Source organism: Lemur catta, chromosome 9 (genome assembly GCF_020740605.2).
Source record: "Lemur catta isolate mLemCat1 chromosome 9, mLemCat1.pri, whole genome shotgun sequence".
NCBI lineage: Eukaryota > Metazoa > Chordata > Mammalia > Primates > Lemuridae > Lemur > Lemur catta.
This window is the reverse complement of record NC_059136.1, coordinates 16279638-16302945: the sequence shown is the minus strand read 5'-3', so window position 1 is coordinate 16302945 and position 23308 is coordinate 16279638. Positions and strand designations below refer to the sequence as shown.

At 44.8% G+C, this 23308-nt stretch overlaps 1 protein-coding gene across 4 annotated transcripts in view; it reads right to left on the bottom strand.

The window, feature by feature from the left end:
• LRRK1 (leucine rich repeat kinase 1) overlaps positions 1 to 22793 on the bottom strand; it is a 126009-nt gene extending 103216 nt beyond the window's left edge. For all 4 annotated transcript variants that reach the window (XM_045560649.1, XM_045560651.1, XM_045560650.1 and 1 more), the window contains exons 1-2: positions 22715 to 22793; positions 17608 to 17823 (exon numbers count right to left, since the gene is read on the bottom strand). In XM_045560649.1, the coding sequence (XP_045416605.1) occupies positions 17608 to 17704 (97 nt within the window). In that variant the 5' untranslated portion in view covers positions 17705 to 17823; positions 22715 to 22793. The remainder of the gene's footprint in view (positions 1 to 17607; positions 17824 to 22714) is intronic.
• Between the last annotated feature and the right edge of the window lie 515 nt (positions 22794 to 23308).

The following is a 23308-nucleotide window of genomic DNA, read 5'->3' as shown; positions in this document are numbered from 1 at the left end:
AATATTATGATCAGCTGGTCATTTTTTGGTGAGAATTTCAGCTGGGCTTTGGATAGAAACTGCTTGAATCTGTAAGTCAACTTGGGGAGTATTGCCATCTTCCTGTTATTAAGTCTTCCAATCCATGAACCTAGCACGTTTTCCCATTTATTTAGGTCCTCTTTAACTTCTTTCAACAAAGTTTTTCATTTTTCAGTGTATAAATCTTGCATTTCTTTGGTTATACTTATTCCTAATTATTTTATTTTTATTGATGCTATTGTAAATGTAATTATTTCCTTAATTCAATTTGCAGATTCTTCATTAATAGTGTACATAACCACAACTGATTTTTAAATTTTGATCTTGCATCTTGTAAATTTGCTGAATTGACTACTTAGTTCTAATTGTTTTTTGTGGATTGCTTAGAAAATTGTGTACACAATATCATGTCATCTGCAAATAGAGGTAGTTTTGCCTCTTTCTTTCTGTTCTGAATGCCTTTCATTTCTTTTTCTTGCCTATTGCCCTGACTAGAACCTCCAGTATAATGTTGAATAGAAGTAGTGAGAGTGGACATCCTCATTTTGTTACTGATGTTAGGGAGAAAACATTCAGTCATTCACCATTAAGCATGAAGTTAGTTCTGGATTTTTAACAGATGCAATTTATCAGGTTGAGGAAGTAACCTTATATTACAAGTTTATTGAATGTTTTTATCATCAAAGGGTGGTGATATTGTCAAATGCTTTTTCTGTGTCTATTGAGATAAACTCATGGTCCTTTTCTCCCTTATTCTATTAATATATTATGTTGACTGATGTCAAACCAAGCTTGAAATCCTACAATAAATTCCACTTGGTCATGCTATATGATCCTTTTCTTATGTTACTGGGTTTGCTTTGCTAGTAATTTGTTGAGATTTTTGCAGCCACAAAAGAGATATTGGCCTGTAGTTTTCTTTTCCAGTTATGTCTTTATCTGGTTTTAGTTTCAGGGTAATACATAGACTGAGTTGGGAAGTGTTCTCCTCTCTTTTATTTTTTGGAACAGTTTGTGAAGTTGATATTAATTCTTCTTTAACTGTTTGGTAGAATTTACCAGTGAAGCCATCTGGGCCTGTCTTTTCTTCATGGGGAATTTTGTGATTACTAATTCAATCTCTCCACTTCTTATGAGTCTATTCAGATTTTCTATTCCTTCTTGAGTCAGTTTAGTTATTAATAGTTTGTGTCTTTCTGGTAATTTATTCATTTCTAGATTATTGAATTTGTTGGTGTACAACTGTTTATAGCATTCTCCTTATAATCTTTTTTCTATTTCTATAAGTTTGGTAGTGATGTTCCTCTTTCATTCCTGATTTTAGTAATTTGAGCCTTTCCCTTATGATTCTTGGTCATTTTAACTGAAGGTTTGCCAACATTGTTCATCCAAAAAAAAAAAAAAAACAACTTTTGGTTTCACTGATTTTCCTTATCGCTTATATAGCTTCTATTTTATTTATTTCTGCTCTAATTTTTGTTATTTCCTTCCTTCTACTTACCTTAGGTTAGGTCTGCTCTTTTTCCAGTTTCTTAAGATGGAAGGTTATGTTATTGATTTGAGATCTTTCTTCTTTTTTAATATAGGCAGTTATAGCTATAAGTTTCCCTGTAAGCACTGCTTGAGTGGCAGCCCATAAGTTTTAGTATATGTGTTTTTGTTTTAGCATCTTAGAGTATACTCTAATTTCCCTTGCGATTTCTTCTTTAACCCATTGGTTGTTCAGTTATGTGTTGCTTAATTTCCACATATTTGTGAATTTCCCAAATTTTTTTTCAATTATTGATTTCTAATTTCACTCTAGTGTGGTCATAGAACATATTTTGTACAATTTCAGTCTTTTTAAATTTATTGAGGCTTATTTTATGAGCAAACATAAACTCTGAATACCTAAGGAAGAAAGTCCCCAAAACTCTACTTCTCACAACATTACACCCCTCAGGTTGCAGCTCTGGCTCAGCGCCATGGAAGAACCACACCATAGTGCTTTATTCCTTGCTTGGTTCTGACCATAAGGTGCCACTTGGTAGTGGCACAGAAAGGCATGACCTATGGGAGAGGGAGAGGCATGCTTCCTTCCCTCTGCCCTGCATGTCCACTGGTCACACTGCCAATGACTCCTGGGATGTCCTTCCATGATCCCCATGCAGCCCTAAGTCACGTTCGAATGGCAGGGACAAAACCCATGAGGAGGTGTCCCTTTTCCACACCTCTGCCTTCTCCTCCACCCCTAGCAAAGTCCAGGTGCACCTTCCTGGTGCAGGGAGTCGGGGCAGGGCTGCTGAGGGGCTGAGATGTCTGCACTGGATGGGGCAGAAGTGGAAACAGACAGAAACACACACAGATGCCAAGATGCCTTGGCTTTGGGGGCAGCAGCTGGGGTCTTTCTTGAAAGAATGAGATTCAAGTGTGAAGACAGAGACTATATTTTGTGAACTTCTGGGGAAGAGCTGGGGCAAAGGGGTTCATAAGCTTGGCTGTGTGCTTTAAATGAAATTCCCCAGGGATGGCTTGTGGAGGAACTGTCCTAAAAATTTAAACTGCTTGTCGATTTTGTTTCAAAATTCCAGGCTGGAGTTTCCTTTGAATACATCACAGTGTTGACAGAGGTCATGGAATGGCACACATTTCTCTGGATCTCACATAAATATTCATTTCTCCTCCTCTTTTTTTTTAAACAAATGAATTATACTATAATTATGTTCTGCAACTTGTGTTTCCCACTTAAAAGTTCTGTGTCAGTGCATGGAGATCTAGCACATTCTTCTTCATAGTAGCTCCCTGTCCTCACAGATGGACATTGAGGGCATTTCTAGTTCTTTGTTAGTTCCTGCAATGCTGATATGAACACCCCTGGGAAATGCATATGCATTTCTGCTTACCTGAGAACTATAAAATCCTTAGCAGTGGAAGAATCAGAGGATACAGTAAGCCCCAAATTTTTATAAATATTGCCAATTTCCTTTCAATAAGTTGCACCACTTATAGCCTTACTTATTAACTCAATAGTAGTTGAAAACAAAATATCTATGAAAAATAGAACCAAAATGACAGTCTTGCTATATTAAATAATATCAAACTTTCTGATTTTTTCCTATGTGAAAAGCAAAATAATCTAGCTCATACTTGGTTTTGATTTGCATTCCTTTACATAGGAGTGACATACAGCATATTTTCTTATGTTTATTGATTGTTTCTACTTTTTTCTATGAACTAAACTCCCTAATCCTGTTTTTTGTTTCATATTAAAATTGGAATATTCTTTTCCTCATTGATTTGCAAGTGCTCTTTGCAGATGAAGGAAATTATCCCTTTGTGGTTTATGTTGAAAATAGCTTTTACCTGTTTGTTGACTGGCGTTTGAGAGGGGCTTTGCTACAGAATAGTTCTAACTGGTATGTAGTCAAGTGCATTAATCTTCTCTTTTATGATGTCTAGGTTTTGTGCTGTGCTTAGAAAAAAAGTCCTTCTTTACTCTAAAACTGTTTTAGTTTAATCATTTTCCTAGACCTTTAATGGTGTCAATTTTTATGTTTGAATATTTGATCCATCTGAAATTGATTTTTGTGTGGAAGTGAGAAAGCATTATGCCATCCCTATGCTATTACCAAATAAACCTTCTTTTCTGGACTAACTTGAAATTCTAAATAGCAAAGCAAAATCAATGTGTGTTTTGGCCTATTTTCAAGATGACACTGTTTCCTTCCTTCTCTAGTCTCCAATCCCAGGCATCACTGTAGCATTGTAATAAATTCTAGCATATGATAAAACCAACCTCCCCTCGTACCTTCACCCCTCCTCCTCCCCACTTGAATTTTCCTGGTTTTTCCAATAGGTTTATTTTTCTAGGTAAAATTTATTATACTTTTTTCATGTTCCAAAAAGAAATCCTGTCTATATTTTTATTGCGATTGCATTGAATTATAGAATCCCCTTGTGGAGAATTGACATATTTATAATAGTAAGTCTTCCTCCACAAGAAGATGATATGTCATTTTAGTACCTCAAATATTCTTTATGTCCAGAGTTTAAAGTTTTCTTCCGATATTTATCATTATTTTCCCTAGGTATTTTATATTTAACATATTCATTTAATAAGTAGCGGTTAAAAAAACAGAACATTCAGAGTTTTCATTTCAGTTTTCTGTGTTCTAAAGTGGATTGTATCTAGTGGTTGTAGACCACTAGAAACATTGTATCTAGTGGTTGTTAACACGTAATTAATTATGTGTTAACAACCACTAGATACAATACCAACACTAAGAGCACCTAGAAACTGACAAGGAAAGACCAAAGAGTTCCTCAAAATGGATAAGCAAAGGATAGGAAGAGAAGTTTTAAAAAAAGGATCTACAGGAGGCTGAGGCGGTAGGATCGCTTGCCCAGGAGTTTGATGTTGCTGTGAGCTAGCCTGATGCCACGGCACTCACTCTAGCCCGGGCAACAAAGTGAGACTCTGTCTCAAAAAAAAAAAAAAAGGATCTATAACCAGCTCTTACACATGCTAAAAACTCACTCATCATAAGAGAAATGGATATGAAAACTACACTGGGACATCATTTTTTCACATATCAGATTAGGAAAAAGCAGACACCTGGTAACAAACACTTGTCAGGCCTCTGGCGAAACAGGCAAGTACACACATTCCTGGGAGTCACCAGGAAACTTTCTTCTAAAGGGCAATTTAGCAACATTTGTCAGAGTTTAGAAGCATATGTCCTTTGACCTATCACCTTGGAAATGTATTATATAGATATGCTTATGAACATGTGAAACGACATCTAACATTGTTTGTTATAGCAAATATCAGGAATAGTCCAGACGCCCATTTAAGGAGACTGCTCATTAATTATTAATTATTAATACATAACGTGAGGTGCACCCACACCACCAAATACTATGCAGTTGTCCAAAACAATGCTGATGACATCCTTTCAGTAGGAATGTGTGAAAGAAACAGGCAAGGTATGGAACACTGTGACCAGCTACATTTTGTGTGCAAGAGGGGAAAAATAAGAATCTATATTTGTTTTGCTTGTTTACATATAAAAAATTTCTGGAAGGATGTAAGTATCTAAGAATTGTAGATTGATACTTATGGTTTTGAACCATAAGACTATATTACATTTTCAAACAATTAAAGTTTTAAGATATTGGCAAGGAAAACAAAGATGAGGTCATTTGCTCTTTTTCCTCTGCGTGTCTTCAGGCAGAGATACACACCCTCAAGTTCAAACAACAAAAATTGACTCCAGCTGATTCGCCTCAATCCTGGGGCTGCCATCTGCCTTCCAAATCCAAAAGCAAGCACACAAAATGGGAACAAAAAAAAGCCAGGATCAGAGGTCCCCTGAGGCTGCTGGAGTTGTAGGCTGATGTATTTTACCCGTGGATTTGAGGTGAACCCGGTAGGGGATTACAGTGTAGCCTCTGAAAGGTTAAAGCAAATAATGCAAACCCAGCCTGTAAAAGAGGATGCTTAGCAGAAGCCAACGGCCGCCTTCCCGCCCCTTTGACCTACGGCAAACTCTGAGAAGACATCTGTGCCGACAATTAACACGCCTTGGGAGCTGCACTCCTCTGCAGCCTGGTTTTCAGTGTGTGGCTGATTTGGACCAAGGCTGACCTGCAGTTGCCACATTCACAGCTATTTTTCCCATGGGGAAAAGTCTGCCTGTGTACAGATAGCACAAACATCCTCCCTTCCCTGGCTGGACAACAATAGGTCTTTTTTTTTTTTTTTTTTTTACAAATGATCTTCTGATTATTAAAGCGAGGAGCTCCACGGTTCCTCAGTAACCACAAACATTCCAAGAATGTCTGGGCCTCACAGGGAGGCCTCTTGCTCACTGAAACCTGACTGACGGCCTCCCTTCAAGACTCCTTGACCTGCGTTCCACCACCCAGTATGGGCAGCTTGAGGCTGAACATTGAAAAGATGCGATTGCTTGCAAAGCAATGATCACAAAAGGGCCAAGAACTGGGGGAGGAACTAAGTTTATTTTTAGCTAAAAAAAAAAAAAAAACCAAGAGAAAAGGACATTGTCTAAGATTCAATTCAGTAAAAGCAGCTTCTGATAGCTTATCTTTGCAATTTCCTAAAGCTACTGTTTATTTATTTAAATTTGTAGAAATCATTATGGCAATGGCAATAACAACACTGGCAGGGGTGGGGAACCTGCGGCCTCAAGGCCACTTATGGCCCTCCAGATCCCCAAGTGCAGCCCCTAGACCCAATCCAAACTTCACAGAACAAATCCCTTTATTAAAAGGATTTGTTCTGTAAAATTTGGATTCAGTCAAAAGGCTGCACTCAGGGGTTCAGGAGGCCACATGTGGCCCCAAGACCACAGGTTCCCCACCACTGCATGAAACAGTTAATTTATTTAATCCCATAAGGTACTAAAATTATCCCCATTGAGCTCCCCAGAGATTAAGTGAATAGAACAAGGGGGAGTCCAGATTTGCACCCAAGTAGCCTGGCTGCAGAATTTCTGCTCCAAATGACTAGGCTTCACTGCCTCCCTAAGTTGGTTTTTACAAAAGAGGGCACAAAACATCAACTTATCAAGCTGTTGTACCCCACTGGAGTAAAACAAACAGAGTAAAATTATACTTGAAGAGCCTAGGCATGGTGGCTCATGCCTGTAATTCCAGCACTTTGGGAGGTCAAGATGGGAGCATTGCATGTGGCCAGGAGTTCAAGACTAGCCTGGGCAACATAACAAGACTCCCATCTCTATAAAAAATTTAAAAAATTAGCTGGGTGTGGTGGTGCATACCTGTAGTCCCAGCTACTCAGAAGGCTGAGGCAGGAGGATCATTTGAGCTGAGGAGTTTGAGGACATACTCTGAGTAACCCCAAGGCAGTTGGCTGCAGTCTCTCTGCCCTCCTCTCTGCAGGCTACAGTGACAAATGCTGTGTTCACAAACAGCTACGGGGAATCCCAAACACAGAGATCAACCTCCAACCAGGAACCCAAAGACATTTGAGGAAGATCAACACCATAAAGGAGAAGCAACAAACTCCACTAACGGACCAGCACACAAGGCAGGCTTCAGATTGGTGGGAAGAGACACCCACTGATACACAGATACCCAGAAAATACAGATAATTGAGTTCCCTGTTTATGCAGCCAAGAACACAGTCTCCCTGGAAGTTTTATGATCACCCAGGGCAGAAGATGTGCCATATCTTACAGCTGCCCCCTTGGGCTTCAGAGTCCCCAAGGGGAAATGAACAACTGATGGTGACAATGTCTGTGCAAGGCCGGATCTTGCCTGATCTTGCTGTATCCTTACATTACTGATCAAGGGGAAAACCTACACAGATAACCCAGTCACTGGGATAAGGGATTTTGGGGCTCTCCTGGTTCACAATAAAACTTGGTATCAGCAACAGCCATCCTCATCCCAGAGGAAAAGACCAAGGCAGTGCCTGAGCTTCCCTAAGCAGAATCTCAGGCTCCAGCTTTCCAGCCTCTCAGGGGCCATCTCGACCCAGAACCGATATTACCAGAGCAAGAATGAACTCAGAACAAATATTACTAACATCTTGGAGAGATAAGAAGGACACAGCATCCATAAATAAGAACCAACTAAAAATCTCATAAATTAAAACTAGAAGAGTTGAACTATAAGACATAGCAGGTGGGCTACAGAACAGAACAGACAACTGCTGAAGGACAAATCAGTAATCTGGAAGATCACACAGAGGATGCAGCACCAAAAGACAGAGTCTGGAAGTAGGGATAAAAAAGTAGGAGACACAGAGGATATTTTTTGAAGTTTTTCAAAATGTGTCTAATAATTCCAGAAGTATACACTCAAATAAGAATAATTCTCAAGTGGAGAAAAGAAGAGTCCTCAGAAGTGACAGGATGCTAGTCAAGAAGTCGAAAAAGGAGGAGAGGAATAAATTTAGAAAAAAGAAGAAAAAAAAATAAGTGAAATAAATAATCTTATGGAAAGACCGATCAACAAAAAAAAAAAAAAAAAAATGAAAGAGACAGAGAGTACACATGTACACAAAAGACTATACAAGCAATATCTGGAATGAGGATACAAAACTATAGATTAGAGAACTAAACATCATGAGATCACCAAAGGAAGCAGGGATCCTTGGAAAAATGACAGATTGCACGTCTGGGACAAGAAATGAACAACCTAGGCCAGGATGTCTTGTCACATCAGAAAGCAAGGATGTTATCAAAGACTCCTGGGGTCAGACCAAAAGATAGAGGAACCAACCCAAAGGGCCTGCTGGCAAAAGAGAAATAGTTTAATTACAGCATCAAGAATCAAATAGGTAAAAATTACTGCCCTGGGCTATGCCTGGTGCCTGCTCTCCAGGGCCCTGTAACAGCCTTCTAACTCCCTAAATAAGATCATGCTGCTCCTTGGGTGCTTCCATCAGCGTCCAAACAAAATCTGTGCCCCTGCCGTGGCCTGCTACAAAGGCTCACCTCTCCAGCCCTCTGTGGTGCTCCTCTCCCTCTGCTCCAACCGCACAGGCCATCTTGCTGCTACTCAAACATGCTGAGCTCATTCCCACTGCCCGGCTTTTGCACTTGCTGGTGCCTTTCTGGGAGCACCATTTCCCCCAGCTCTTTATAGGACTGACCTCCTGATTCCATTCACTTAGTTTTGGTTAAATGCCACCTCTCCCTGGACATCTTCCCTGATCTCTGATTTAAAATAGTGCCCTATGCCTGTCGCGCTCCATCTCTGCATCCTGGTTGATTTTCTTCGTAGCCCTTTTTCCTCCTGACAGTACAGTGCATGTTTATTTATTGCGCTTCCCCCGGGAAAATATGCATTATGAGGACATTTTCTTAGTTTCCCAGGGCCCTGTCTGTAGCAAGCTCTGACATAGTGTGGAATGCATGAACGAGCACAGGAAGGAGGGATGGGCATATCATTCTCTGTTGTTTTCAATATGTTAAAAAAAAACCCAGAAAACTCTTCTTCCTAGCCCTCCCGTGGCTCCTTCCTGGTCAACCAAGCGTATCTGAGATTCAACATCAGCATCATATGCAATACAATTAAAAATGGCCATGGGGTGCCTCTTCCATACGATCTTGCTCTGTTGCTATCTTCCTCAAGCATCACTGGTTTTCTTCCTGTTCTTTGCTCTCTCTTTTTCCTGCTACAATCTGAAGTCCCATGAGAGCAGAAGCCACACTCCTGCTACATGCTTAGCATCCAGAACAGTGTCCACCATAAACAGGTATGTGATAATCGTTGAAATAATAATGCTGAATTAATAAAGACAAACAGAAAGCCAGGCCTTGGAAAAATATAGATAATGCAGGTAATTAAAAGGAACTTCAAAAATAAGTGCCAATGGAAAAACTATTATTATGGTAGCATTTTTGTGGACTTCTTCTAGCATCACAGGAAGTTGCTTTCCATGTAACTCATAGACACTCTTTGCCTAGAAAGTCAGCTCATTGCAAATTTCCCTAATAATGCTTTGAACCATAGAATTATTGATTTACCTGGAATTCACTGTAAAAATGTTGATTTTTAGCAAGGGAACTTGACATTTTAAAAAAGATATAAAAATAAAAATTGAGAAGATTGACATCAAAATACAATAAAATAAATGCCAATTAGGATCCCCTGGGGAATTGAAGAAAATACTGCATACATAGCACAGAAGCAGAATGCTATGAAAAGAAATAGCCAAGAACAGGAAAGAGCTTTGGGGAAATTAAAATTGAATGCCAAAATAAAACATTAAACAGAGGGGTTAGAAGCTAAAGTCGAGATCTTTCAAACATTAAGAAAAAGAAGAAAAGTTGGAAAACATGAGAGAAAAGATAAGCAACATGTATCTTAACTAATAGGAGTTCCAAAAAAACAAACAAAGCAAAACAGGAGAAAAAAAAGGGGGAGGGATATTACCAAAGAAAATACAAGGAATTTTCCAGGCCCCAGAGGGATGCATGTTTGGTCTACCTAGTGCCAAGCAGCATGCATGAAAAAGGACCCTTATCCAGGTCTTGCGTTATGAAATTTCAGAAGACCAAGCACACAGAGAAGACCCTAAAAGTTCCCAGCGAGAAAAAACCAAGTCATCCACAGAGCAGTGAGAATCACACCACATCAGAGGCCAAGCGAGTGGGTTCTTCCACGTTCTGAAGGCAGAGGATTTCCAGTTGAGATTGCAGGGGAGAGCAAAAGGAGGATGCTTTCAGAAATTTGGAGTCTCTTGGATGTGCCTCCCATAAGCTCTTTCTCTGGAATTTTCTCACTGTTGCGCTCCAGTGAAGTGAGGGCTCAAGGCGGAAGTTCCGGGTGGGGAGCAGGAGGCAGATGGTGGCAGCAGGGAGCAGGCAGCAGTCACAGAGTAAGGGAAATGCCAAGTCTCCAGGCACCAGTCTTAGCCAGGGGAACATCCCATTTCAAGCTACAAATGCAACCTAGAGATGAGTCAACCCTGAACGTGAAGGAAATATTCATCTATCACAGCAGGAAGGCAACAGACTGTCTCAGTGAATCAAGAGAGAGGGGCAAGCATCTTCTTTGCATAGAGAAATGATAATTACCCAAAGAACTAAAACCAGAAACAGGAAATAAAGATCCTTTTGGGAGCTGACACTGGGGCAGGGACTTTGTTGCTTTTCCTAAATTGCAGCCCCTTCTGTGTGACCGGCCTCTTTAACCAGGGCTGTGTGTTCCTTTGACAATTTTTAATGTGCTTATTCTGTGATCCTGCAATTCTGCTGGGGCATATGCAGTAAGATTCAACCTTTATAATAATAAGCAAAGTGTAGAAAGAATCTAAAAGCATTATAACTGAGGATTGATTAAGCATGACTGTACATACACTATCGAATGCGGTGCACCTGGAGAAAACTCTAAGACATAACTTGAAGGTAAAAAGCTGCACAACAATGTGTACGATTGAGTGTCATGCAAAGGAAAAGCAGAGACGTATACACAAAGGATTGTGTGCGTGTGTGTGTGCATGTGATTAGGAAGAAGTTAGCAAGGAAACACACTCAGCTAACGGTGATCACCCCTGGACACAATGGAAAGGGGCCACGGAGAATGTGGCGCTCTCTGTATCACTTCACTCCACCATGAGAATGGGTGGAATTACATACAAATAACTATTTTCTTAACCTTCAGGGAGGAGTTGGGCACCAGGAAAATACTCCTTGCACATGTCAGGCAGGGGCTTTTTGCTTGCTTTTTAGTTTTGAGCCCAGTGGTGCTGATGGTGTTTGCAGAGAGATGGGGGTAACTGCCCACTTGTGCCACTTGAGCCTAGCAGCTGCAGTGGGGGCAGAATGGCCAGAGGGGCCCTCCTTGGCCTCCCCACACCCAGTGCCACCAGCAGAGCCAGGCAGAGTCCTCCATCTCTCACCGGGACATGTGCAGACCACCTGTGACCACCCGCTTGTCTCTCCGAGTTCACAAGGCCATCTCAAGTTCAAAATGAGGTACTAATAGGAACTTTACAGCACCATTCTTGTCCTCTTGCATGCAAATTCTAACCTCAAATTTGCAATGTCACATGGTTCTATAGTTAAAATGAAAGCATGCAACTTTTCTATGCCTTTCGGTATCTCTAAGTCTCTGAAAAGTTCAAAGTGCCACATAAGTTATATTTGTTCTTGGTTTTCCTGAAATGATCAAATAGGTGATTTTTGAGCCAACACTTGGCACTGTGCCCTGGCTCCTGGGTGCTGGGCAATGAATGGAGAATGCAAAGAAGTCTCTAGGCACAACCTTAAGAACAATTAGCAAAAGGAACTGCGATCCTAAAAAAGTTCTGTACAGTGAAAGTATAATCGCTGACTAATGTGTAATTCCTTCTACAACGTCAGGGTTATGAGCTCAGGAAGGATTCCATTGCTTGAGATATATGTTTCTGTTCTTTGGTTTTTCTATCTTTTCTTCTTTATGACAAATGTCACCCAGGGTATAGCAAGATGGTTAAGTGGAGTCTGGACAAACTGAACACCGGGGTGGCTTGGATGGTGAAGGGACTCAGATTCGACTTCCAAGGAACACTGGTGGCTCTCTGTTTTCATTTATCCGAGTCCCCAAAAATGTATGTAAAATCATACCCTTGAGTTTAGACTTGTATGTTTTGGTGTGGGGAGAAGTCCATTCCCAGAGAACTAAAGAATTTCACAAAAATCCCCAGTGATTGCTCCTTCAAGGTCTGGCTCACACGGATCAAGAATCCAGACAGGTGGGTGAAAATCCTTGTCCATCTGCACAGAGGCCTGGGGATGTCCATGCAGGCATCTCCCTGCTCACAGACCACTCACCCCTTCGTGGGGGCCAGGGCAGATGGCTGGCAAGAAAAGCTTTCCTCTTGGCTGCTGAGTGCTCGCTAGGTGGGCCTGGCTGTTCCCCAGCAAGTACAGAGGTCACCGGGTGGGGCTGCCCTGCCCACTCCACATAAAAGGAGCTGAGTCAGGAGCAAGTGTGGGGTGGGGGCAGCAGGGTAGGTGGCAGGGGGCAGGGGTGAGGGTCTGAGGCCCTAGGTGAGCTACCACCTTCAGGCTCTGGCCACCTGGACTGGGGCAGGTGAGTGGGGGAACTCCTGAGAGCTGTTCATGGTGGGGTTGTGGGAGCAGGTGGGGGTAGCTCTTCCCCGGGACCCAGGCAGCCATAGCCTAATGATTAGTCCACAGACTAAGGCGAAGAAATACTCAAGTGATATACAAGTGGCATGCGTGAAGGTCGCAGGATGTCTTACTCAGCCTAAAAAAGAACCTGCAGGGAGGGCAAAGCATCTGCTGCTCTTAGTTTCTCCAAGAAAGGGGTTAATGGATTCTGACAGGCCTAAATGGGTAGAGCTAGACACAATGAGAGCAAGACAGATTCCCACTGCATACACCTCCTAACAGAGCTGTCCACAGAAAGGCTGGCATTGTTTGATAGGTAGTCAGCTCCCTGTTGCCAGAAGTAAGCAAGCATATTCTGGACAAATAATTAGGAAACAATCCAAGTCTCAGATTAAGGTTAATGTTCAAAGCCTCATCAGGCCCAGAGGTTTTGCAGGTGGGCTCCGCTCTGTAGGCACGAAGCCCGGCTGTGTTAACTGCCACCTACATGCATGGATGCCTGTGCTCCCTGGAGGGGCCCAGTGTGCTCCTGCGCCCAGGCTGGAGGCTCCTTCCCAGCAAAGCCCTGTCCCCTGTGCACCCCTCCTCTCCTGTCTCCCACGCAGCCCAGCAGGGACAAGCAGGGCACCAGCAGGAGGAACAGGTTAAAGATGTGGGCTGGCACTTCAATGGGGATTTGTCCCTTGTAGAACTGCCTACAGCAGCCCTCCAAGCAGGTGCGCTACCACCCTAGAGGCACTTCCCAATTCAGTCTATTTCCTGTTTCTATTTCTGGAAGGCAGAGTGCCCCCACTTGAGCAAACCACTTGGCTCTTATATTAAGAAGTTATATTAAAAAAAAAAAGTTGTTATACTTTTTGACACAGATTTGAAAAAGTCAAAGGAGGAAAAAGAAAAAAAGACATTGGAAGCAGCCACAAAACAACCTGGGATTTGAAGACCCTCCGGAATGTTCCTTCTCCTCCTTTGGTCCATGCTGGGCCGGTGGTGGGCGGTGCTGAGAGGCGTGCGGCTGAGTCAGGGTTTTCAGGGCCAAAGTGATGACACTCGACTGACTACTCGACTACTCGCAGAGAGCTGGGGGGAACCACCGCCTGGATGACGTCCGCCCAAGCACCCCCACCCTCCACAGTCTGGAAGAGTCTCACCAGGCGTTCTCAGCCCAAATTATCTGGAAGTTTCCTCACTTCTCTACCTTCCAGGGTGGCTCACTTCAGCTGGCAGGGCAGGTTTTTCCACTCTGGCTGGTGTCATGACATGTTTGTCAAAGTGGTTTGCCCTGTAGCCCGGGTCACATATCTCACTGAAGCTGGTGCTATCAACTCACAAACTCTAAACTCATCAAGGTTCTGTAAAGGTTCCTCCCGCACCGCAGGCAAGCTGACTGCTGACGGTGCGAATGAGGGGAGGTTGTCACACACCTTCCTGGGACACAGTGGTCCTGCAGAGACACACAGCAGACCCCTAGCGCCACCCCACTGGAGCTGGGTGAAGCTCCCCCACATCCAGGGGCTCTGAGTGGGTTAACCCTAGTTCTACACAAACATGAGCCGAGGTCATGGGAGTCAACATAGGTAGGGGGTGTGAAAGAGCACACCTGGCACACAAATAAAAAACATAAAATACCATTACCCCAAAACTCAGAAGTAAAAAATGTATCCATTAATGTTTAGATCCTGTTTGGAAGTACGGTAAGAGCTTTATCATTTTCAAACATGTTATCTTCGAAACATTTTTAAAGGATGAGAGAACTGTCCCTACATAATTTGAGTGTCCTTGCTTTTCCTTCTGGCAGCCAACTTTTCTCAGCCAGAGCTGGGAATTGGGTCTGGGACAGTCTTCCCTGGGAGGCTGCTGGATTTGAGCGAGGAGGGCTCCCCATGATCCCAGGAGGTCTGGGAGAAGGTGGGATGGAACCAGCCCGTCCTCTTAGAACAGGGGGCTCAGCTGCAGGGATATGGAGTCTAGTATTCCTCCCTTTGTTCCAGAAAGACATGCAGGGGGAAGAGGCCAGCAGAGGCAAATTTGACCTTGGATGTGAGCGCAGGAGGTATGCTGGTTAGATCTTAATCACAGCAGTGGTTAAAGAAACAGCAATTTAAAAAAATAACTTGGAATGTTATTTTTATTATTGCAAAAGAAATGCAAAACATGAAAAAGTAACATGTATTCATTGCAGAAAACATAAACACCATAGATAAGCAAAGTACAGTGTCTGTAGTCCCAACACACAGATGTGACTACCTGGTACCCTTGGAGTGTCACTTGCCCCCTGGCTGTGGCCTTGGTGTATACAGACTTACATTCTGTGAAAATGAAATCCAACATGCAACATTTTAAAATTGGGCATAGGCGGTATTCTAGGCTTTGATCCCTGGAATTACTATATTATTATATATTATTATTATATATTACTGTATAATAAATTCTGTTAGTTAGCTCTGGGGTGGGGCTCACAGGCTTAGCTCTGCTCTTACCCCTGTGGAACCTTTAAACTCTGAGAGTATGGGCTTAAATTAGTAGCTTTTTCGTAAGATTCCTTATGAGGATTTGATTGTTATTGTAATTCCTTGGTATAGCATTTCCTTAATGTTGAACCACAGGACAGAATTTTCCAAAGGATTTCAGGCCACCTTTCCACTCATCTACTTCAACTCTGTGGTTTCTGTGTTTGTTCCCTGCATAAACACTTCCCCGCCCGCAGGGGCTCACAGGGTGTCACTTCTCTGCCCTGTCCCAACCCCAAGCACCTGGACGAGTACCCAGGGTAGGCTGCGTGTGTCCTTACAGTCACCCAGAACGGGGATTGTGGGGAGTCCTGAGAGTCCCCTGGGGAGAAGTGGCCCTCGGGGCAGCCTCCTCTTTCCAGCAGATCACAGCTGTCAGGGAGGGGGACCCTCCTAAGGAACAGTGCAAAGCTCAGACACAGACTTTTAAGGAGAACAAAATGAAATAGGGGCTGAGGAGCGTCAACGCTGTGGCCTCTCGGTACACATGGGCATCTTCAGCTTATCTGAAGCTGAAGTCCCCCCAAGCCTGGAGGTGGGACTAGGTTTGCCCAGGGCTCATTGTGGCCTGGTCCCCGGGACCTGTACGAATCAACGAGGGATCCCCGGGGACCTCAAAAAGCATCATTTTAGCCTTGCCACTCATCAGCATGGCCCCGAGCCCGTTACAAACACACACTCTCCACACCCCAGACCCACTGAATGACAGTCTGCATCTCGCCAGGTTCCCCAGGGACTTGAATGTGCACTACAATTTGAGACGTACCACTCTGTGTGACCCAAACCATTCGGAACGGCTGATTCTCCACCCCAGCTGCACATTAGAATCACAGCGGAACATGTGAAAAATGCCCATGCCTGCCCCTGCCCTAAGACGCTGCTCCAGTGGGTCTGGGTGGTGCACTGGCAGCTTGAGAAGCTCCCCAGTGGTTCTGTGGGGCTCTTCCAAATGACACAGGGACCTCCCAGCAAGCCCCAGATGGACGCCCGCCCTCATCCCTCAGGACTGCTGGGAGGAGCAGCAGGCGGGATGGTGGAGCCCCCAGAGCCCTGGAAAGGTGGAGGTGCTGCCCCAAACTCGGGTGCAGCATTCCACCGCCCCTGTCACCCTGACCTCACGCTAACAAAGCAATGGGAAAAAGACAGACGTCTTTGAAAAAGATGCACATTGAATGAACACTGTGGAAACATTTAGTACTAGGCAATGTCAAGAAGCAAATTCTTCTCCCATTTCGTAATTTGGTTTTATGTGAAAAGAAACCTTCCAGAAACATCACCCTTGTTAGCTGCTAGACATTTTAGACGGAGAAAGAACATTCGAGAAACTGAACAAAGTGTCCACCGAGCCAGGTACAATGCCCCATCCTTACCACGGTTGCAGGTAAGAACACTTGGGCCTCTCACACTCAACATAGGGCCCTCTCAACTCCTGCAGGACAGGCTAGAATTTAAGAATGAGAGTTCCAGGGTTACGACAGGGCTCAGGTGGCGGTTTTGCAATTTATGAGTTGTTGACCTTGAGCTAGTTTTTAGACTTCTCTTACTCTCATGTTTCTTGGCTATAAAATAGAGATAAAAGTACTATTTTCACATGTTCTTGTGAGGATCGTATGCGATTATTTCATAAAGCACTGAACCCAGTGCCTAGGATGTACTAAGGGATTAACAAATATTTATCGTTAACAATATCAGTGTTATTCTACTGGTGTTAAAAGTGATGCAGCACTAGTGGAAAATCTGGCAATATGTGCAAAGAGGCTAAAAAATACTCATGCCCACCAATCTGACTTCTGTAACCTACATTATAGAAATAATCTTGAAACTATGTATAAAAAGACAGGAATGGAATGCTTTGGGTAAGTGTGGACAACCAGAAGACACCCGAATGTCCAATAGAAGAATAAGGATTAGGTCAATCATTTCATATAGTGCGCGCATAGAACATGCTTCACTTATCACATGACCTAGGTGAATGTCACTGATAGAAATTTAGGAGAAAAAAGCAGGACACAAAATTATATGCACCTTATAAGTACAATAAAGTTAGAACAAAGTCCCTTCAGCACAGAGAAGCAAGCTAGACGAGGACATGCCAAGATGTTAACTGTGCTTGTGTTTGGGGTAGTGGAACCCTGGCTGACTTTTTTTCTACTTTCTTTTTGATTCTTTTTTCAATTTTTCTGGATAAACCTGTATCATTTTTATAATACAAAAGCAAAACCAAATCCCCATTAAAAGAAGTCCATTAATGAATATGAAGTAATACCCTAATTTTTACTGTGAGTCCACAATAAATTTTGTACAGGGCCCCTCAATTTTTAGAATGTAAGTGAGAAAGGATCTCAAGATATATTTTATGAAAAAGCACCAATAATGGGCATTTAATTTCCTTTGGTTGAAAATCCTTGTTCTTACGCAGCCTAACTCCCTGCAGGACAAGCATGGCGGGCTGTGCCCACGCAGGCCTGGCCAGCCCCTGCCCTTACCGTTGTGCGTCTCCATGGCGCGTTCCGGACACACGGCTGACCCCTCTGGCCCTACACACCAGTACATGCTGGGTGGTCTCTGTGACATGCCAGCCATCAACCCTTGAGGCAGCCGATCTCCAAAGGTAGGTCCTGCTGTTGTCACCGCCGCCGCTGCCCGTGGGGTGGACCAAGGCACGGACACACAGTCATGGCTGAGCAGAAAGCCTTCTTGTTCTGGAGGTGAAAAACATCATAAAATCAGAAAGCATTGTTAATTCAAGCCCTTACCTGAACCTGTGCAAATATTTACTATTTACATGAGTTCACTGAGATTTTCCCTCTCCTTGGCAACATTCCTCTTCCCAGTCCAGCCAGCCAAACCTGTCAGGTGGGGCCAGTGAAAGGACAGCGCTCCCCGCATCCCAAATCCATACTGGGCTCTGATCTCGTCTGCCTGAGAAGAATCTTGAACAAACCCCAAACAATCACAAAACACCTACTGGTAAAGGGTTCAGTAACTGTTCAATCCACACATATCTGCCATTACTTGAAGGCAGCCAGGCCGTGTGTGAGCCACAGTGATGCCAAGACAGCTAATCGAGGCTTCTGCCCTCAAGGGTTCGTACTCCAATTGGGGTGGGGCAGAGACACAGTTGATCACAATACAAGGCCCTCCCTTGCCCAGGATAGATTCTTCTGGAAGCCCAGAAGTGGGCATGTAATCCTAAAGGGGCAGTTAGGAAACAATCCCGAAGAGAAGGCATTGTTATTGGTTATGAAGTCAAGTTAGTTTGAGTTTCGGTGGTTAACAGAAACGAGCCCCATAAATTTTGCCCCTCCTCTAAAGGACATCTGGCAATGTCTGCAGACATTTTTGGTGATCACAATTCAGTGGGTGGAGGATGCTACAGCCATCTAATGGGTAGAGGTCAGAGATGCTGCTAAGCATCCTACAATGCACAGAACAGCCGTCTGCAGCAAAGAATTAATTATCCGTCCTCAAATAGTTCCAAGGTGGCAAAACTCCAAGTTAGATTAAGACTGATCTAAAACTAGCAACACTGTGATAAGCTGCGGAGGCCAGGTGATGCTCTTCCATGCTGGGCTCCCACTGAGCTTGGAGCTCCCCCCAACATGAGTGTCCATCCTGCTGTGATAATTAGGAGACCAGAAAAGTCTTAAGGGCAAGACCCAGGCCCAGATCCATCCTGGCATGGGGTTCATTGCATGACAGGAAGGTATTACCACATGAAATGCATGTGTTCCTACCAACGTTTGTGTAGGGTATTCTATACATAAAGTAAATTTAGCAACCCATGTCTGTGTTCACTGAGACTGACAACTCCAAAATGTGGAGTGATAGGTCAGCCAAAAATAATTTTTGAAAAATCAGGGTCATATAAATAACACCAAAGACAATATGTAAAGGTAAAAGCGTGGTGTGGATGTCAAAGGCGTGCATTGTCTCTGTCACACATTAGCAGTGGCACAAGCTGAAATTTGTGTGTCTCAATGTTTTCTTTGTTAAAAATAGACATGCACCCCCATGGCCTGGCAACCTCACAGGGTTGCTGTAAGAATTCAGCTAAAGTGAAGTTTCTGCAGCCTCTTTCAACAACAGGGCTGGGGTGATCATTACTTGTAATAACAGCATGAAGACTTGGGAGGCCAGCAGGGTCTCCTACCTCTCACCTAAGTAACAAGCTCAGAACATTGATGCTGGGGGGCAGATGCTCAGTTTCCCCAGTGGGTAGATTCTAGAAGCTGCCCTGAAGAGTGAGAGCACTGAGCAGGCTACAGAACAAGGCGATAAGAATTCCTCATCTAGAAGCCTAGAAATCAGGCAACTGGCCCAGGTGGGCTGAACTTTTCAAGGCAGGGGAAGGTGAGGCTAGAAAAAGCCTGGCACCAGTGGCTTTGCTCACTGTGAACCAGCCCCTTTCTGAACCAAAGAGGGAAAGGTCGAGAGAAACCATATGTAGGAAATACCCGTGTTTGAAGTCAGCAAGCCTGAAAAGTCCAAGGAGGAAAGGAGAAATGATCAGTCTGGACAAAATTTAGGAGACGATTAAAGCCTTATAAATAGCAAAACCTGATTCAGAAAATCAACTTGAGTCGGGGAGCGGGAGAGGCAGCAAGACAGAATCTGTTTTAAAATAAAGGCTCCGGATCACACATTAACATGCAGAAACTGAGAAGCACAGCTGCCATCTGCTTTCAAACACCTCTCCGAGATATCCACCAAGCGTATCCAACAGCATTTCAAAAATCCAAACGCTAGACATTCCTTCTGATGATGGAAATGTCTGTTTTTAAGTTAAAAAAAAAATCTTTAAAATATTTTAGGCAAACCCTCGCCCAGCACATTTTGTTCCCTTTTTCATTTTCAGTTTCCTTTTGAAAATCACTTTACCAGTGGAGGACGTTGCCCCTGGAGCAGTTTTAAAATTATAATTAGTATTTTGGTATCCATTCTAAGGTAGAAATTTTAAGATGAGGTAACTCAAGTTTTGCTCAATTTTTTCCCCTCAAATGGATCTTTGCTTCCTCCTCCTTCTTTGGGGTTTAGAGCAATGCAACAAATCATGGTTGTAAGTTACAAGTTTGCCTTTCATCGTAGATCCTAAAGATGGCTTTCAGAGGGTTTTCTGCAGTAATGATTGTTTTAATAATTTTTAAAAACCTTTTCAGTTTCCTTTTGCCAACTCTTTATACCTGCATTAACAAATAAACCTAAACACATACTGAAAAAGAAAAAAAAAGGAATCTGACATTCATTCTACAACTATTTTATTGAGCCCTTTCATGAGGAGCGGACTGCATGGGTTTATGAAGCTGGCAGGGAGGGCACGCAGTTAAAAACAAAAAGTAAATGCTGTGAAGTTTCTGACAAGGGAGAAACATAGGTCTTTTTTTAGGAGGCTTGGGAAGATCTGTCCATTTCAAAGACTTGGAGGACCTTTGCAATTGAAGCATGTTAGACATGCTCACGTTGTCCAGATTTGTTTTGAATCAAAAGCCCAATTGCGATGGTTGGCCCACGGTTCTAGAAATCCCCTCAGTGCTATTAGCATCCTTTACTAATATCAGCTTGCCTACAAAATGTGTTTAATAGGTTTGTGGATATCAACTTCTCATGGAGCTGCAGGCCCGAGAAATATATTGTTCTCAATTCCAGATGAGCACTCAATGGTTGGGGGATAGATGTGCTCCATGAGTCTGAAACCACATACGAGTTAAGGCTGTCCACTCCCCATTCAGACACTGGACCACTATGCACTGAGCACCTCCCGGCACAATTATGTAGTGAGGACACAGTAGTGAGCAAGATAGACACGGTCTCTGACCCCAGAAGCTGCAGTGGGGACTGAGAGGTAATTAATGAGAAATTAAATAGATAAAGAAGGAATACACAGACAGTGGGGACTGCAAGAAGGCTGCAGATCAAGGGATGTGAGAGACAGTATGGGTTTAGGGAGGGCGGCCAGGGAAGGCCGTCCACGGCCACGAGAAGAGTCAGGAGGCAGCAATGCAGAGACCCTGTCCTGGAGACCAAGCTTGGCCTGGGTGGCTGGGGGAAAATGGCCTAGCGGTCTGACACGGCAGAGGCCAGATCACCCGGGGTTGTGAGGGGAAGGAGTGCCCCTGGTTTCCATGCTAATTGCAAGGAGAAGCTGAAGGGTTCCAGGAAGAGGACTGACACATCTGATTTAGCCATTATAAAAATCACTCTGGCTGCCTCATAGATAATGCAGGGAGGGGGGACTGTACTCGTACAGGAAAGAGGTGCTGGTACCTCGGACACGAGGAGAGGCCTTGAGAAAGAAGGCGACAGACTAGGACACATTTTGGAGGTAGACCCAATAGGACTTGCTAACAGACTGAATTCAAGGGATGGGGAACAGGGTGGAGAATAATTCCTGGGTCTTAGGTCTGAGCAACTGAGTTGACTACGGGGCCATTCCCTGAGATGGGGAGGCCTGGGAGAGGGAAAGGTTTGGCTGACCCCAAAACCCCCCTGAAAGAAAGAAAATTAAGTTAATAACATACTAACCTCATACCTAATTTGTCCCTATTTTCAGGACGTAAGCAAAGATGATGACAATCAAATCACTAAAGGCATTTAATGCTAACATTTTCCAAAACTGCAAATTCTAGCTGTCCCTTTAATGCCTGGATACTTAGATACCATGTGAATAAATGGCAAGCTCTAAAAACAGGGAATTTGGGGAGAGGTTTGCTAAAACCGTAAATACATGCTTCTGTTTCTCTACCTCTCCAACCATTGCAGGGGGATGTGTTTGTGTGAGAAAAACTCCATGGCCTCAGATTACGAAGGGGCAGGTTGAGCTGGCTGCAAGGGTCCCTGAAATGTCCATCACCATCTCCCTGCCAGCCCAGCCTTCCTAGGGTCCCTCCCTCGCGTCCCTGCTACGGGAAGTTCGCCTGCAGATTGTAGAGACTGCGGAAGCCGTGGCAGTTTTATCTGTACCAGTCAGAGACGTTACAATACCCTGCCCTTGGGCAAGGCTCCGAGGGGGGTGAAAGTGCGCCGGGCCAACCCACATCCCCAGGCCGCCGTCCGGCAGAGAGAGACTCCAGGCGCTCCCTTCCCAGCGCGGCGCACACGCATTCACTCACACGCAGACACACGCACGCTCCACCCGGCCCAAGTTAAAAGAGGGGTTTTTCTCCAAGCAGAGGAAATGAGCGGACGCCCTGGTGTATTTTCCTACTTTTGTTTCTTGCCTCTGCTCCCCCAAGCCCCATCTCGGGTTCCCCGAGGTTTCGGGGTTCCCCGCCTGCCCCCCCAACCCCCAGCTCCTGGGCTGGCTGGGGTCCGGGCACTGCGGGACAGAGCGGGGGCGTGAGACGGAAGTCGCCCCGCGCCCTCCGCGCCCCTCCGGTTGTGGCCCCTGGGCAAGGGCCACCCATGCCCGACCACGCGACCGCCCAGAGCGCCGGGCTGAGTCGCGGGCGCGGAGGCCCGCAGGCCATCAGACGCCAGGGCTCCCCGCGCACCGTGGGCGCGGGCCGGGGCGGCGGGGCGCGGGCACACGGTTCCTGGCCCGGCTGCGGGAGGCAGCCAGGCCCCCGGCGGGGCGCGGACGGGAGCAGCACTTACCTGCGGCGGCGGCGGCGGCGGGGTACGGGTGCGGGCGCTCTGGGACGCGGGGCCGGGCGGACACCAGCGGGCCCGGGCCTGGCCGTCCCACCGCCCTCTGTCCCCCGCGCCTCGGGCCGCGCGCGCCGGGGCCGGGCCGGGCCCAGACGCACTTCCTCAATCCAGCGGGCGGGGAGGGCGGGCAGCGGGCGGCGCGAAGAGCGCACAGGGCAAGGCCGCTGCGCTTCGAGGGTCGGACGCTGCTCCGCTGCTCGCTCTCCCTGGGTGGCCTGGCTCAGTTTCCCCAGCTGTAAAACACAGGTGATCACGTTCATTGCGCGTGCCCCGGGAAACGCTAGGGTCCTCAGGCTCTTCTAGTGCCAGGTCGCCTCCTGGTTGGGGCACCCTACTCTCTCCATGCCGGCCAGAGGCAGCAATAAGGCTGATCCATCCCGCGTTCCCTGTCCCTCTGCTCCAGTAGCAGCACAATCGGCGGTTTACCTTCTAACGTGTACGTTGGCCGTACGCTATAGTCGTAAATATTAAAAAGACAGGAATATTTATTTGTGTACAGCTCTTTAAAGGGCAGTATAGAAATATGTAGAAGCGTTAATA